Raw genomic sequence first — 12,638 nt, 5'->3', positions numbered from 1 at the left:
GGATTTTATTCACCTTTGTTGTGTAGACTGAACAGCCCACAAGTAGCAACAATTGCGGGGATCATTCTCAGGCTCTTGAAAAGTAACTGCATAGACAGGAATCCTTCCTCCTTCAAGTTGGGAGTGGTGCCTACAGGTTTAAAAGAAAAATATAGAAAAAAGAAGAGCCTGCTAGCTCTGGCTGTTTGTAGAAGCATCTTCTGGGAAAAAAGCAGCTTGCATGCTAATCCTCAAAGTACAGATGGTTATACTTCCATTTAAAACAACTGATGACTGACAAGCCCCTACTTCTTAAGTATTTGTCTTCCCAACTTCTGAACTTCAATTGCACCTTCACAATCTTTTTCTTTTGCATCTAATTATGTGTCCACTGTCTATTTATGCATCCATACTGCATCCATAACACATACATAGTTTCTGGTGAGGCACTGTAGATTTCCTTAAGTAATACCTATCTGAATGTGGTCATGTATTTCAAGTGGCAGATTTCAAATCACCTCTAAATTTCACTACTGCTTATAAATGTATATATCCCTTATTCTGATCTCCAGATCATTCAAACAAACTTTCACTCACACATGCATCCTCGTCTGCGAATGAGTCGACCACCAATTTCCATCAAGGGTGAAATGGAGGAAAGAATGTGTTCTCAGGCACAGGTCAACTGTTGAATTATCATGTCTCACTAGATCCATCATGGATACTTTAAAAAATGTGATCACCAAAATCACATTATTCATACAGAGAAGCCTTTCAATGGACGCCCTAATTGCAGTAACTGATTCTGAATCATTCTAAAATCCTTCATTGAAACACACACATTGTGTGGGTTCACAAAATACTACTGGACAGAACAAACAGACTTATAAAAATCAGCTCTATCACATCCCTACTGCAGGACTTCTTGAAGCAGAAAAATTGAGACCCTGCACCTCCAAGTGCAACCAAGTGGAAGTGACTACTTACTCTCTCTTCAAAGTTTTCATATTCCATAGTGACAAGTAGCCATCAGAAAATCCCACAACGAGCTGGTTGCTTCTGCTTATGTAGCACAGGGTTGACACTGCTGTTCCTGAAGGACTTCGCAATTGAAAACAGAGATGCCTCCCTTCCCTGGTCACAGCTTCTCTTCTTTGTGGAACTTCAGCAGGAATTCTAGTGACAACTTCTAGATCTACACACATAAAAGCAGGTGAGAAATAAATGCATTATGCCACTTCAGTTGCATTTTAAACTGATGTGATTATACAACGTGTATAATCTAATTCTGCAAACAGAACGCCCATTTGTGCCGCACCTTTTTTTGGCTATGCCTGTTTCTGCACCCATTCAGAGAACAGAAGGACACTCCAATGGGACAGGTATTCTCACTCCTATTTCAAAATTGGGTACAAATGTAACCATTGTAGACAAATTCCTCTATTGGGCCTCATGAGGAAGCTACTTGAAGGGACATGAACTCCTGTTGTTGTCTTAACAACACCCAAAACGGTGTCTGCAATTTGGAAACACAAATTGCAGGATCCATTCACCCAAATGCAGGATTTTTGAAAAGCCAGATTTATTTGAAAACACAAGCCTAAAGCCTGCCCCAACCCATTGATGGAAACAGGAGAACACTCCCAAGGAACTTGCTACCTCTGACACAACTTCCTATCACACAGCTGCACTGACTCAAATGGAGAAATCCCTACCTCTCACTGGCAAGAATCACAGGGACAAAGGGATGTGGGCACCAAGAGGCCTTCTGAACATCGGGAGGAGCATTAAGCCACTCCCATGTCTGCATCAGTTCAGAACCACACTATCTCAAACTGCTGCTGTCTGCAGCCAGCAGTGGGCAATGCCAGAAATGCCAGGAGTCAGTCAGCACGCTGGGATCTTCACTCGGATGCAAGCCGGGTTTTGAAAGGAAACGCATTGTCTCACTTCTAAATTCAAGTTTAGAAACTGCAGCTTACCTGATGCTTCTACTTCATTCTGACTGCAAGATAAATCATCCAAACAAAGGTCAACCAGAAGGACATGGCCAACATCTGTGGCCACTGCTGCCACTCCAAAGAGCCATCGCAGACTCTGGTGCAGGTGCCTCGTGCTCACGCTGGCTCCGCCGTCATTGCTGATGGGCTCGATGGCAGTCACCTGCAGGGAACTGCAGGTTAATATCAAAGCTCTGACAGCCTCCAGAGTAACCCTCACAAGGGAAGCCAGCATTAGCACAGCAGAAACAGGACAGGAAATACAGGTTCATAAGACTTAAAAACAAATCATTGCTCCCTACTGTATCAAGCAGAAAGGAAATTAATAGAAAGAAAGCTCTCTCCACTTAAATGGCGTATTCTGTCTTTACAGCTTACCAGTTTCCATTTCCTACTTAGAAATAATTGCATCTAAGAAGAGACATGAAATCAATTACATGCTAGAAGCTTTATCATGTGTAAAGGGCAAATAAAAAAGACAAAGCTAGATCTAGCTCTCCCACTACTCAAAGCCCATCAGCACTGTGATACAGTCCAGGCCTTCTTTACCCTGCATTTTGTAAGCTAAATCAGGGCTGCAAGGAAACAAGGCAGCGGCTGTGGGGTACACCAGACACACCTCTTCCATGGCAATGGAACACTCCTAGAAAGCGTTGAGGGAGATGCTGGCTTACTAAAATCTACTGGCCCTCACTTTGACTGATAATATCGAACAAAAATTTTAAATGCACACCAGCACTCTTACAGATGGGAAGGAAAACTGTAAAAGGCAGCCTAAACCAACAGCAAGAGACCAAACAACTTGCTCAGCCTGAGGCAGGAGCTCCCTCTGTTCCCTGACAGGCCAAGCACTCCCCATGACCTCAGCACAAGGTGAACAGACCCTTCAGCACCCACACAACACCCAGGACAACACCAACTGCTCTAGCAGAGACACAAGCACACCAGGGCTCCTGCACTAAAGGAGCAGGGCAACTCAGGAACAGGGGCTATCTTCTGGCCTCTTACAAATGCAGCGCCATGAAAGCAGACAGCTTTTCATCAGCAACAAAGGTTTGTCTGAAACAAAGAAGTGAGCATCACAAGATAGTTCATCTTCTTAAGTAGCTTATTTACCCCTAGAAGTGGGGGGAAATATCCAAACTTATAGGGCCCCTGAGATTTTCTTCTATCCCGTATCAAGCACTTGCTTATGACTGCACTGCCTGGCCACCTGCTTCACAGTTCACCTTTCACCTTGAACACAAAAACTCCAATCTTAGAAGTATCTTTAGTTATTTAGAAAACTTGGTTTTCTTCCAGATTTCTTATGATTCAAATTTAATCCTCTCTGCTGCTCCAAGGACCAACGAAAGTATTTTGATTACTTGGATTCTTGCATTCCAAGCGTTGGTGACCGAGGAGGAAACACAGAACACATTTTGCTGTGCAATTAGCCGAAGTTGAAGTGTTGCTGGTGAGTTCTTTTAAAGTTATTTTTTTCATTGTACAACTGGCTCCAAATGAATCTTTACTAGTTTTGCATAGGCCTCCAAAAATGTTCCCTGGTTACTTCAATTTTCCATGTAGAAGCTCCTGAAATGACATATTTTTCCACTATGCTATGCACTGCTTTTTCCTATTCTCCCAGTGCTTTGCCAACTCATTCTGGGAAAGAACAAAGAAAACTTTTCTCAGCTCACTGAATCTGAATGCTGCCCTTCTGCCTCATACGAACCAGGAAAATTTGGGAAAATACCATGCAACAGTTCTGAAACATGCAACTGTTATAAACCGATTCGATGTACTTCATGTTTTTAATTCAGAATCCAATTCAAATCATACTCATCAACATTTTCAGTCTCCTGCTGCATCTCATACATATATCAAGAGGGCATTGAGAGACACTCACAGACACATACAAAGATATTATGCCAAAATTCTTTCTAAGCTCCTGAGTCTGGGTTTTTTAACTGATTTATTTATATTCTCTGAACAACTCAGCATCCACTCTTACACTAAAAAGCATTCACACAGTCACAGTAAGTGTATTAATACACTAACAACTTGACACCTTGCAGCAGAGTTGCTCTAAGTTAAACTGTACAACTTAGCTGTCCACAGAACTTATACCTGTTGAGAAAATAGTCCCAAAAAAACAGAGCTCATTAAAGGTTCAAAAGAGTAATGACAGAACTGCAGAAAGTGATGGTAAGAAAAGATCTACATTTTACCTTTAAAAATAATCAGTCTGAAAATCAGAGAAACATTCATGCAAATCAACCCCCCCCCAAACTATACATTACATAATATGCAAATGAGTTTCTGAAAGAATTCAAAACATTTGGACAGCAGCCAAATGCAAGTTTTATCTACTTGTTTTTGCTTACCCTTACTCCCACTCACAGCCTGAAAGTTAAGACTCCAATTAGCAATACCTGTGTCCTGACTATGAACTAACACAATACCAAAGACATAGGAAGCAAAACGCAAGCAACAGACCAAACACACTTGTAATCATGAGCTTTCAGGGCATAACAGCAAAACTTTCAGAGCAGCTTTGCCTTTATTTCAAAATTCCTACCCTTCATCACCCAACAACCAACTCTTTCCTGCAGGGCTTCATCTCTGCTCCTGAATCAGCTTTTGTGGTATAGAACAACTCTCTAATACAAGTGATTGTTGGAACTAGCTTCTATTTCAAAACACTTCCACAGTTACGGATTCAATGTGCAACATAGTCCTTACTTCTTAACCATTGCTTTTCCTAGCTTACTTAGATAGAAGAAATAAAACCTAACACACCAACATCACTTACCAAAACATAATTTACTTATTTTAAGCTCATGCCAGCACACTGCCTGCTTTTCCATCTACAACTTGAACAGATAGCAAAACAACAGACTGGAACACTGGTATGACTTGTATCTTTAGAACTTAACACAAATGTTTACTACTACTAACAAGACTTCGACCTGTACTCTAGCAAGTCAAACCATGTTAGGGAAAACTGAGTAGTAAATAAGTATTTATTTGCTGCAGCTTCAAAGATGATAAAAACACAGTGAATCTTGAAGTTCTGATAACTTAATATGATCCTTGTTTCCATTGTGCTAAAGAGACCCAGGGACACAACATCATTTGAATTCAAGGGTTACAGAAGGCAGAAAAAATTATCAACATTACAACACTGTATCCCATCTACACAAACACTATATTCAACAAATAAGAGACTCAAGGACTGCAGACTGAAAGTAAATCTGCCAACTATCTGACAGACAACCCACTAAAACCTTTTTTCCAATCCTAAATTAACAGAAAAGCCTGTTTCTGTTCCCACGTCACCTGCTTCCTAGTCTGAGATTGACGGGAATGTGTCAAAGTCATTAACAGCACAATGATGGGAGTCTGAGATACTTTAAGGACACTATTTCTGTCAGAAATTAGCCATTTAGAAAAGGTAGACGACAGACAATTTAAGTGGGGTTTTCTTTTATGCTCTGAAAAAAAAAAAGGTTTTCAATGCCTTTTTTTTTAAAGTGAAGAATTTCGTCACTACGTGTTCGACAATGTTTTTTTTTTTACTATCAGTAAACTCAAAAGATAATGCAACTGCTAAGTCCAAGATTTTACATCAAGGCTCTCTTGACTGGATAATCTGAACTGACAGTATGTTAATGCAATGTAAAAAGGGTAAGTCATACAAAGAGATGTACGAGAGCTTTTCCTGAAACAGGATTATGCAGCACCAAACAACACAAAACCTTCATTTCCCCAAATAGATACATACCCTTCCTGGAAGAACAACTGCTTTAACCACTCTTGAGATCCCAAGGTCATACAGACAGAGAACACTTCCCTCTGCTTCCTCCAAGCCAACCAGGAGTCCAGTCCTCTTCTGCCAAGAGAACTCCTTCACCACGCGCACGGTGGGAGGCTGCTCGTTCACCCCGCTGAAGCGATACGCAGACAGCCGCTCTCCTGTCACCGAGTTCACCACCTCCAGCTGGGGGCCACACGCCAGCCACGCCAGGCCACTTCTGCCTGCAAGGCAAAAGGAACACCACTCAGCAAATGCCCAGCAGCACAACTGGAACAACACCAATGCCACCGGGCCCTTCCCTCAAATGCAGCAAAGGCAGGAAGGCCAACCTACCTACACCTGGACAATTCTTTTAAATCACCCACTGCAATCCTCAACCAATACTTCTTAAAATAATAACACCATTCTTTTGCATTTCTGCTTGTCCTTCCTGCACTCAAGAACATTGACTCTTTGGGATCAAGATTACAATAGACTGACCTCTAGTCTCTACACCATACTTTGCTTGGCTTTGCTAAAAAACACCTAAATATCTACAGGAATACAAGTCTCAAAGCATACTCCCCAAATACAGCCCATCTAAACCAATTCAGTTCCAGATAAGAATTTTGCTTGACACAAGACTACTCTGGGCAGGGACGTGGACAGGAAATTATCTTAAAATGGGCACTGCGTGCGGAATTCCAACCTTTACATGAGCTGATCCCAGAAAGAATTTAACAAGCAGTGTTTCATTGAAGAGTTTAACACTTGCTCCTCTACTGAGCAACTTCAAGCTCAAAGGAAGGAGCAGCTCTATTACTGCAACTACACTCAGGTAGAGAAGATTCTACCTCGTCTTAACAGAAGCCCAGACATCCACACAGGCATCCAGCTCCGCCTTCAGATCACCTAGAAACTCAACTGCCTAATCTGCTTAGCTGCTGTCAGCAACTCTCACTGGGTCCTCAATCTGCATCCTATTAAATACCTTGGAAATACATCAGCTGGTAAAAAGAAATTTGTCCCAAAACAACACTATTTCTTCCTTGAAAACTGCCTTCTATTTCATTCAGAACTGAGGAGGGCATGGTCAGCTGTATTATTTAAATATCACAGGACTGGAGTGGGCTGCTGCACTTTCAATCGTTTCTAATTGTTTCTAATTGTTCAATTTGCTTCTAATTCTGAAATATCCTGTTAGCACTATCAGAACACCTGATCCATTTTACTGAACAGAACCAACCTGATGCTATGACCCTGTGCTTCAGGCAATAACAACTTCACACCACATTCAAATTCAAGGAAAATGCTCACCTCCAGAAAACTTCCCACACAGTGCAGAGTCTAGGGTGATCTCATCTTCCCCAAGTGCCTCGACAGTCACCTCTGGAAACTGCAGCAGACTGCTCGTTACCTGAGCTGTTAGGTCTCGCATTCTTCACTGGAAGTCAAGAAAAAAAGGCAAAGAGACTCATGTCAGCCATAAATATCTTTGAGACTGACCCAAGCTTCATCAGTATGCAGTGACAAATCTCCCGTACATCATTTGTAGCTCTTTTTTGCTCTAAAGAAATGCCACTGGGGACAGTTTTTCATCTCACAGCAGAGCAAAAGGAGAATCTTGAGCTTTTCCGATGCCTATGAGATCACCAACAAAAAGTGACACAGAGGGATGGACAATATAAATAACAGGGAATAGAACAACACACCAAGTTCAAGTCTACTCATACAGGTTAGCAAGATCTGATCTCAGAAAAATATTTTTAAAAGCTTCTCAGTAAGAGGTGTAACTCTCTGCACTTTCCCTTGATTTAATACAGTATTATATTTGTGAATTGTCTCCTAGTAGATGTCACAGATCAGCCATGTCTTGTTTACTTTCTGCATGCTTATTTTCGGCATTCAGAAATACAAAGTTCTTGACCAAATTCATCTTCAAATTCTCCCAGAAAACATACTGCTAATACTTTCAAGCCATACTGACTTTCACAGCTCATCAGTTAGAAATATTTTTCCATACATTTAAGAGGTGAACATAACACAACACTTCAAAATATTATTCTTTTTCTCTGCTGAAATCCTTATATTTCTTATTCCAGTCCCTTCCTTCCTATTGCCTTTCCTTATCACATCTCTGCAGTATTAGAGAAAAAATTTCTAGGCCTCTCAGACAGTTTCATGCTCATACAGGTGAACTCCATAAGAGTTCACATTTCAGTATGTCAAGACAGATTTTTTTTTTTTCTGGAGAATTTGAAGAGCTGAACTAACTTACAGGTGGCTAAATATTAGATAATCCATATGCATGGAAATACAAATTACTTTTTTTTGCAAGTCATCTGGCTTACAGAAAAGGTCTCTGACAGACGAGACAAATTCAACTGTCTTGTTCAAACAGTACTGCTTTCTTCATGACATCTCAAGGTATTATACACAGGTCACTAGTGCTGGGTTGTGCTCCCATATCTGCTGCCAGCAGGCCAACAACGAGCGCGTGAAGCACAGGAAGGGTAAGTCAGGGTCCTGCACAAAGCACAAGTCAACATTTTGATAAAAATGTTGCTGATGGCAAAGCCAGTACTGCAGCCAGCCAGCCTGACCACTCAGCCAGCATTCACTACCAGCACAGATCAGGTTCCAAGTGGGACAACTCATTCGCAGTAGTTTTGCTTAATTTCTCTTTTGGTACTTGCCATCAGTTTCAAGTGACAACTTCTGCACTGTATCCAGGGGCTCCAGAGAGTAAAAGGCCTCACAATTTGACCAGCATTCTTGCTTAGTTTAATTACAATTTAGTGGATATATTTTAGGAGTAACCCGTAATACCAAATACTAATTCAGACACATCTGGTTGATGAATAGCATCTTTGAAATGTTTCAGCATGAACTTGCGTTCCTGTCACTGGGCACCACTGGAATGTTCCTGGCTCCATCTGCTTTACACCCTCCCTTCAGGCATTTATGTGCATTGATGAGAAGCCCTGAGCCTCCTCCAGGCTGAACAGTCTCAGTCTCCCAGCCTTTTCTCAGAGAAGAGCTGCTCCAATCTCTTCTAACCATCTTTGTGGCCCGTCACTGCACTCTCTCCAGTACCTTCATCTCTCATCTAGACCTGACACAGCATTCCAGCTGAGGCCTCACCAGTGCAGTACTAGAGGAAGGATCACCTCCCTTCACCTGCTGGCAAAGGTTCTTCCTCATGAGCCCAGGCAGGATACCATCAGCCTTCTTTGCTGCAGGGGCACAGTGATGGCTCATGGCCAACTGGGTGTCCCAGGGACATTTCTGCCAAGCTGCTTTCCAGCTGGGCAGGCCCCCGCACACACTGGTGCCTGGGGTGGTTCCTCAGTGCAGGACTTGGCACTTTCCCTTATTCAACTACATAAAGTTCCTGTCAGCCCATCTCTCCAACCTGACAAAGCACATATACTAAGGGATTTTAGAAAAGAGTACAAAATTCCAGAATTATTGTGGCAAATATTTTTTTTCTTTTTTTGTAAATAAGAATGGAGATGTCTGTGTGTAAGTATATGATTATTAATACCATATACCACAATAATAGCAAGATAGTTTTAAGAAAATAGTGAGCAAATATCTTGCAGTAGAGCAGGTAAGAGCATGCAAGGAAACTTCTCAGCTGAGTGCTCTCCATGAGTCATCCTGAGTGATCCTGCCTAAGACACTGCCTACCTGCTGTGCCAAGAGCACAGAACCTTGTGGGGCTAAATTGGAAATCAAATTGAAATATCCACTACTGGGGAGATTTGAGTTTAAAAAACTAGCTCCTCACCATCCCAAAAAGAATTCTTCCCTGATGGAAAGCTCATATGTTAACACAGCATACTCCTGCCCACAATACTAAAAAAATCCATCCACGAACACCAGTAAGCACCATCAAATAAGTAGAACTCCAAGACCTAAACCATTTTTGTAGAAAATTAAAATACTAGAGCATCAGGCATGCTCAGTTTTGCTCCAGTACGGCAATGAACATTTTAAACACCTCTTTTTGTTTTTAGAAATCAGGCATGGAACAAGGTTGATAAACTTTATAAAAAACTATGAAAAATACATACTGACCTCTCTATAAGGATGCTTTCCTTGCATCACGTTGCTAAGTTAAACCAAGAACTGCTAGGAAGTCAAAACAGAGGGTAAATACTTAGATCTAAATCAAAGGCACAAAGCCTCTCAACTTTAAGAGATATATCCAACAGCAACTGCATTTCAGCTCTCCTTGAAACAATAACTACAATCACATTCTTATTTCTGTTAGAAATCAGATTAGGGTAAAATGTCACATGGTTACTCCACTTTCAGGAATAAACCAGAATTCAATCTCGCAGCTGTATCCTATAGCAATGCAGTCTGTGTGCAAGTTGCCAATATGACCATTCTTTTTCACCCTAGGAACTTATAACTTCCAAGCACCATGAGCTATTTCCAAAGCCAGAAATGTCATAAATTTTTGGATTAAAAAGCTTGTGAGGGGGGAGAGGGAAGGAGGGAAAAGAAAGAGAAATTGCGCATTCAAGCAGAATTACATACAGACAAGTCAGAGTTCTGAGATGTCAATTTTGACTGATGGTATTTCACAAAAATCAGTTTAAAAGGCCAACAACATTATGGGCTCACTGAAGAAAAAGCTAAAAATATGGTCAGTCACAGCTGAAGACAAGATTTCACAGGACATGTTGACTTCACTGACATCAAAAGAGATACCTTGCTGCCATCTCTCATCTTTGTATTTGCTCCTTTGTTCTACTACTGTATTTTGGAAGACATTTCCAGCATCCCATTGCTGGCCCTTCCCAGAACAAATTCCAGAATCACATCAAAGAGAAAGATCTGCCATAATCACGCACAGTCACCGCTTCAAAACACCGTGCTCGAGCCACCACCTGGAGCAGGCTGCCCAAGGCTGTATCCAGATGGATTTGGAACATTTAATTCTCCAACAGGTTTTTACAACCAGCAACCTGACAAGATCAACTACAGAAACACCTGCAACTCACGCAACAGGGTGACTCTCTCCTGCCAATTTAAGGACACTGTTCACCAAATCAGCATCACACCAGGTAAGGTCTGTCACCACTGCTTCTCCAAAACTATGTCCAACACCTTACTAGGCAGAAGATGTAAAATTCACAGAAGCTTCATCAAGCTGGAAAAAGCCAATCCCAGGCAAATGGATGCAGGAAGGCGAGCTGAGGCAGCACGTGAATGAGGAGCTGTCCTCCCCAAGATACAGAGCTGTGTGCCCAAGCACATGGGACAGCTGCCAGCCAAGGCTGACACAACTAGACAGACCAACGGGTCCTGCAAAGCCACCTGCACGGCCACGCTCTGCCCTATACCCCAAACGGGGTGCAGCAATCCCAACACAAACAAGTCCCTCAGTTTCCCCTAATTTCCCCAGACACGATGAGGAAGCAATCACTAGACCTGAAAGACTGACAACAAGCATTCTATTGGCAGAAGCTCCAGACATGGACTCACAGTTTATTAAGGAAGACACCGAACACTTTTCTTTAAGCCAACAACAACTCTGCTTCGCGCTGTTTTGCTTCGTGCAAAGACCCGGAGCCACCCCACAAATCGCACTGGATTCTTCTAAAGCTGTGGCCTCCCCACTGCACCCATCCCACGTCCCGCAATCGCCGCTCTACGCACGGAGCGCATTTCCCGCCTCCTCATGGAATACAACCCCGAAGCCCGGCGGGGGAGGGGGAGGCGGAATTAGAAAGAAGTAAAGAAAAACCCTCCAAAAACACGGCCGAAGGGGCGAGAACAGAGGGCGTGCGCGGGTGGCCGGGCAGGAGGGAAAGCTCCTGGCGGCAGCCGCCGCATCTCCCACGCCCCCCAGCCTGACGGAGCCTGCCGGCTGCAGAGCCTCCCATGTGCGCTGCCCAGGCCGCGCCGCCCGGGCCTCCCCCGCCGCCGGGGGCCGAGGCACGTGTGGCGGACACGGCGCCGCAGCCCGGGGGTCACTTACATAAGGGACGGGCGGCCGGGCCTGCCCGAGGCCCCCTTGGGCCCGCGCTGCGCCAGCGCCGGCGCCGGCCTATGCGGCTCGGGAGCGCCCGGTACCCGCTGGTACGGAGGAGAAGGAAGAAAGGGAGGAACGAAGGCAGATGGGCGGGCGGGGGTCGCCGTTGCCGCCACCTCCGCCGCCTCCTCCTGTCCGCGCCGCTGCCCCCAGCCCAGCCGAGCCCGCACTCCCGGTCCGTGCCGGTGGCATCTCCCTCCCGCAGCGGCGACAACGGCACGGCCCGGCCCGGCACGGCACGGCCCCGCGCGCTCGCGCACCCACCTCGCTCGCTCACCCGCCGCGCGGGGGGCGGGACGGGATTGGGGGGGGGAACGGGCCGAGTTCTCGCGAGATCCGCAGCGAACCTCCGCGGGAATTTTCAAATGCGCGGGACGCGGCCCCGGGCGCTGGCGGCGGCGGCCTCTGGACTACGGATCCCGGCGTGCCGCGCGGCGGCCGCTTCCGCTCTCGCCGCAGCCCCGGTGGCCGCTGTCTGTCGCGGAGCACGCTGGGAGCGGTAGTTCCTGGGCCGGCAGGACCGGCGCCCGGCAGAGCCCGTTCGTGGGGACGGCCCTGCTCTGCGGCCCCGCCGTGGGGGAACCGCCGGCGGGGCAAAGCTGGCCCTGCCTACCTGTGCCTGTCTCATCGCAGGAGCCGCTCACCCACTCCTCCCCCTTCCTCCCGCGGTCTGTCTGGATTTCACTGAATCGCAGAATGGTTTGGGTTGGAAGGGACTCTAAAGATCATCGAGTTACAGCCCCCCTGCCACGGGCGGGGACATCTGCCACTGGAACAGGTTGCTCAAAGCCCTTTTCAGCCTGGCCTTGAACGCTTCCAGGAATGG

General features: G+C 44.9%; 1 protein-coding gene across 2 annotated transcripts in view; it reads right to left on the bottom strand.

Annotated features, from left to right (window-relative positions):
* Positions 1-12,105, bottom strand: part of LOC311151384 (protein ELYS-like) — a 40,954-nt gene extending 28,849 nt beyond the window's left edge. For both annotated transcript variants that reach the window (XM_084201765.1, XM_084201766.1), the window contains exons 1-6: positions 12,077-12,105; positions 7,078-7,204; positions 5,749-6,002; positions 1,962-2,142; positions 967-1,174; positions 14-130 (exon numbers count right to left, since the gene is read on the bottom strand). In XM_084201765.1, the coding sequence (XP_084057891.1) occupies positions 14-130; positions 967-1,174; positions 1,962-2,142; positions 5,749-6,002; positions 7,078-7,198 (881 nt within the window). In that variant the 5' untranslated portion in view covers positions 7,199-7,204; positions 12,077-12,105. The remainder of the gene's footprint in view (positions 1-13; positions 131-966; positions 1,175-1,961; positions 2,143-5,748; positions 6,003-7,077; positions 7,205-12,076) is intronic.
* Positions 12,106-12,638: the final 533 nt, after the last annotated feature.

Source organism: Fringilla coelebs (assembly GCF_963513975.1).
Source record: "Fringilla coelebs genome assembly, chromosome: 3".
Taxonomy (NCBI): Eukaryota; Metazoa; Chordata; class Aves; order Passeriformes; family Fringillidae; genus Fringilla; species Fringilla coelebs.
This window is presented reverse-complemented; position numbering and strand designations above follow the sequence as displayed.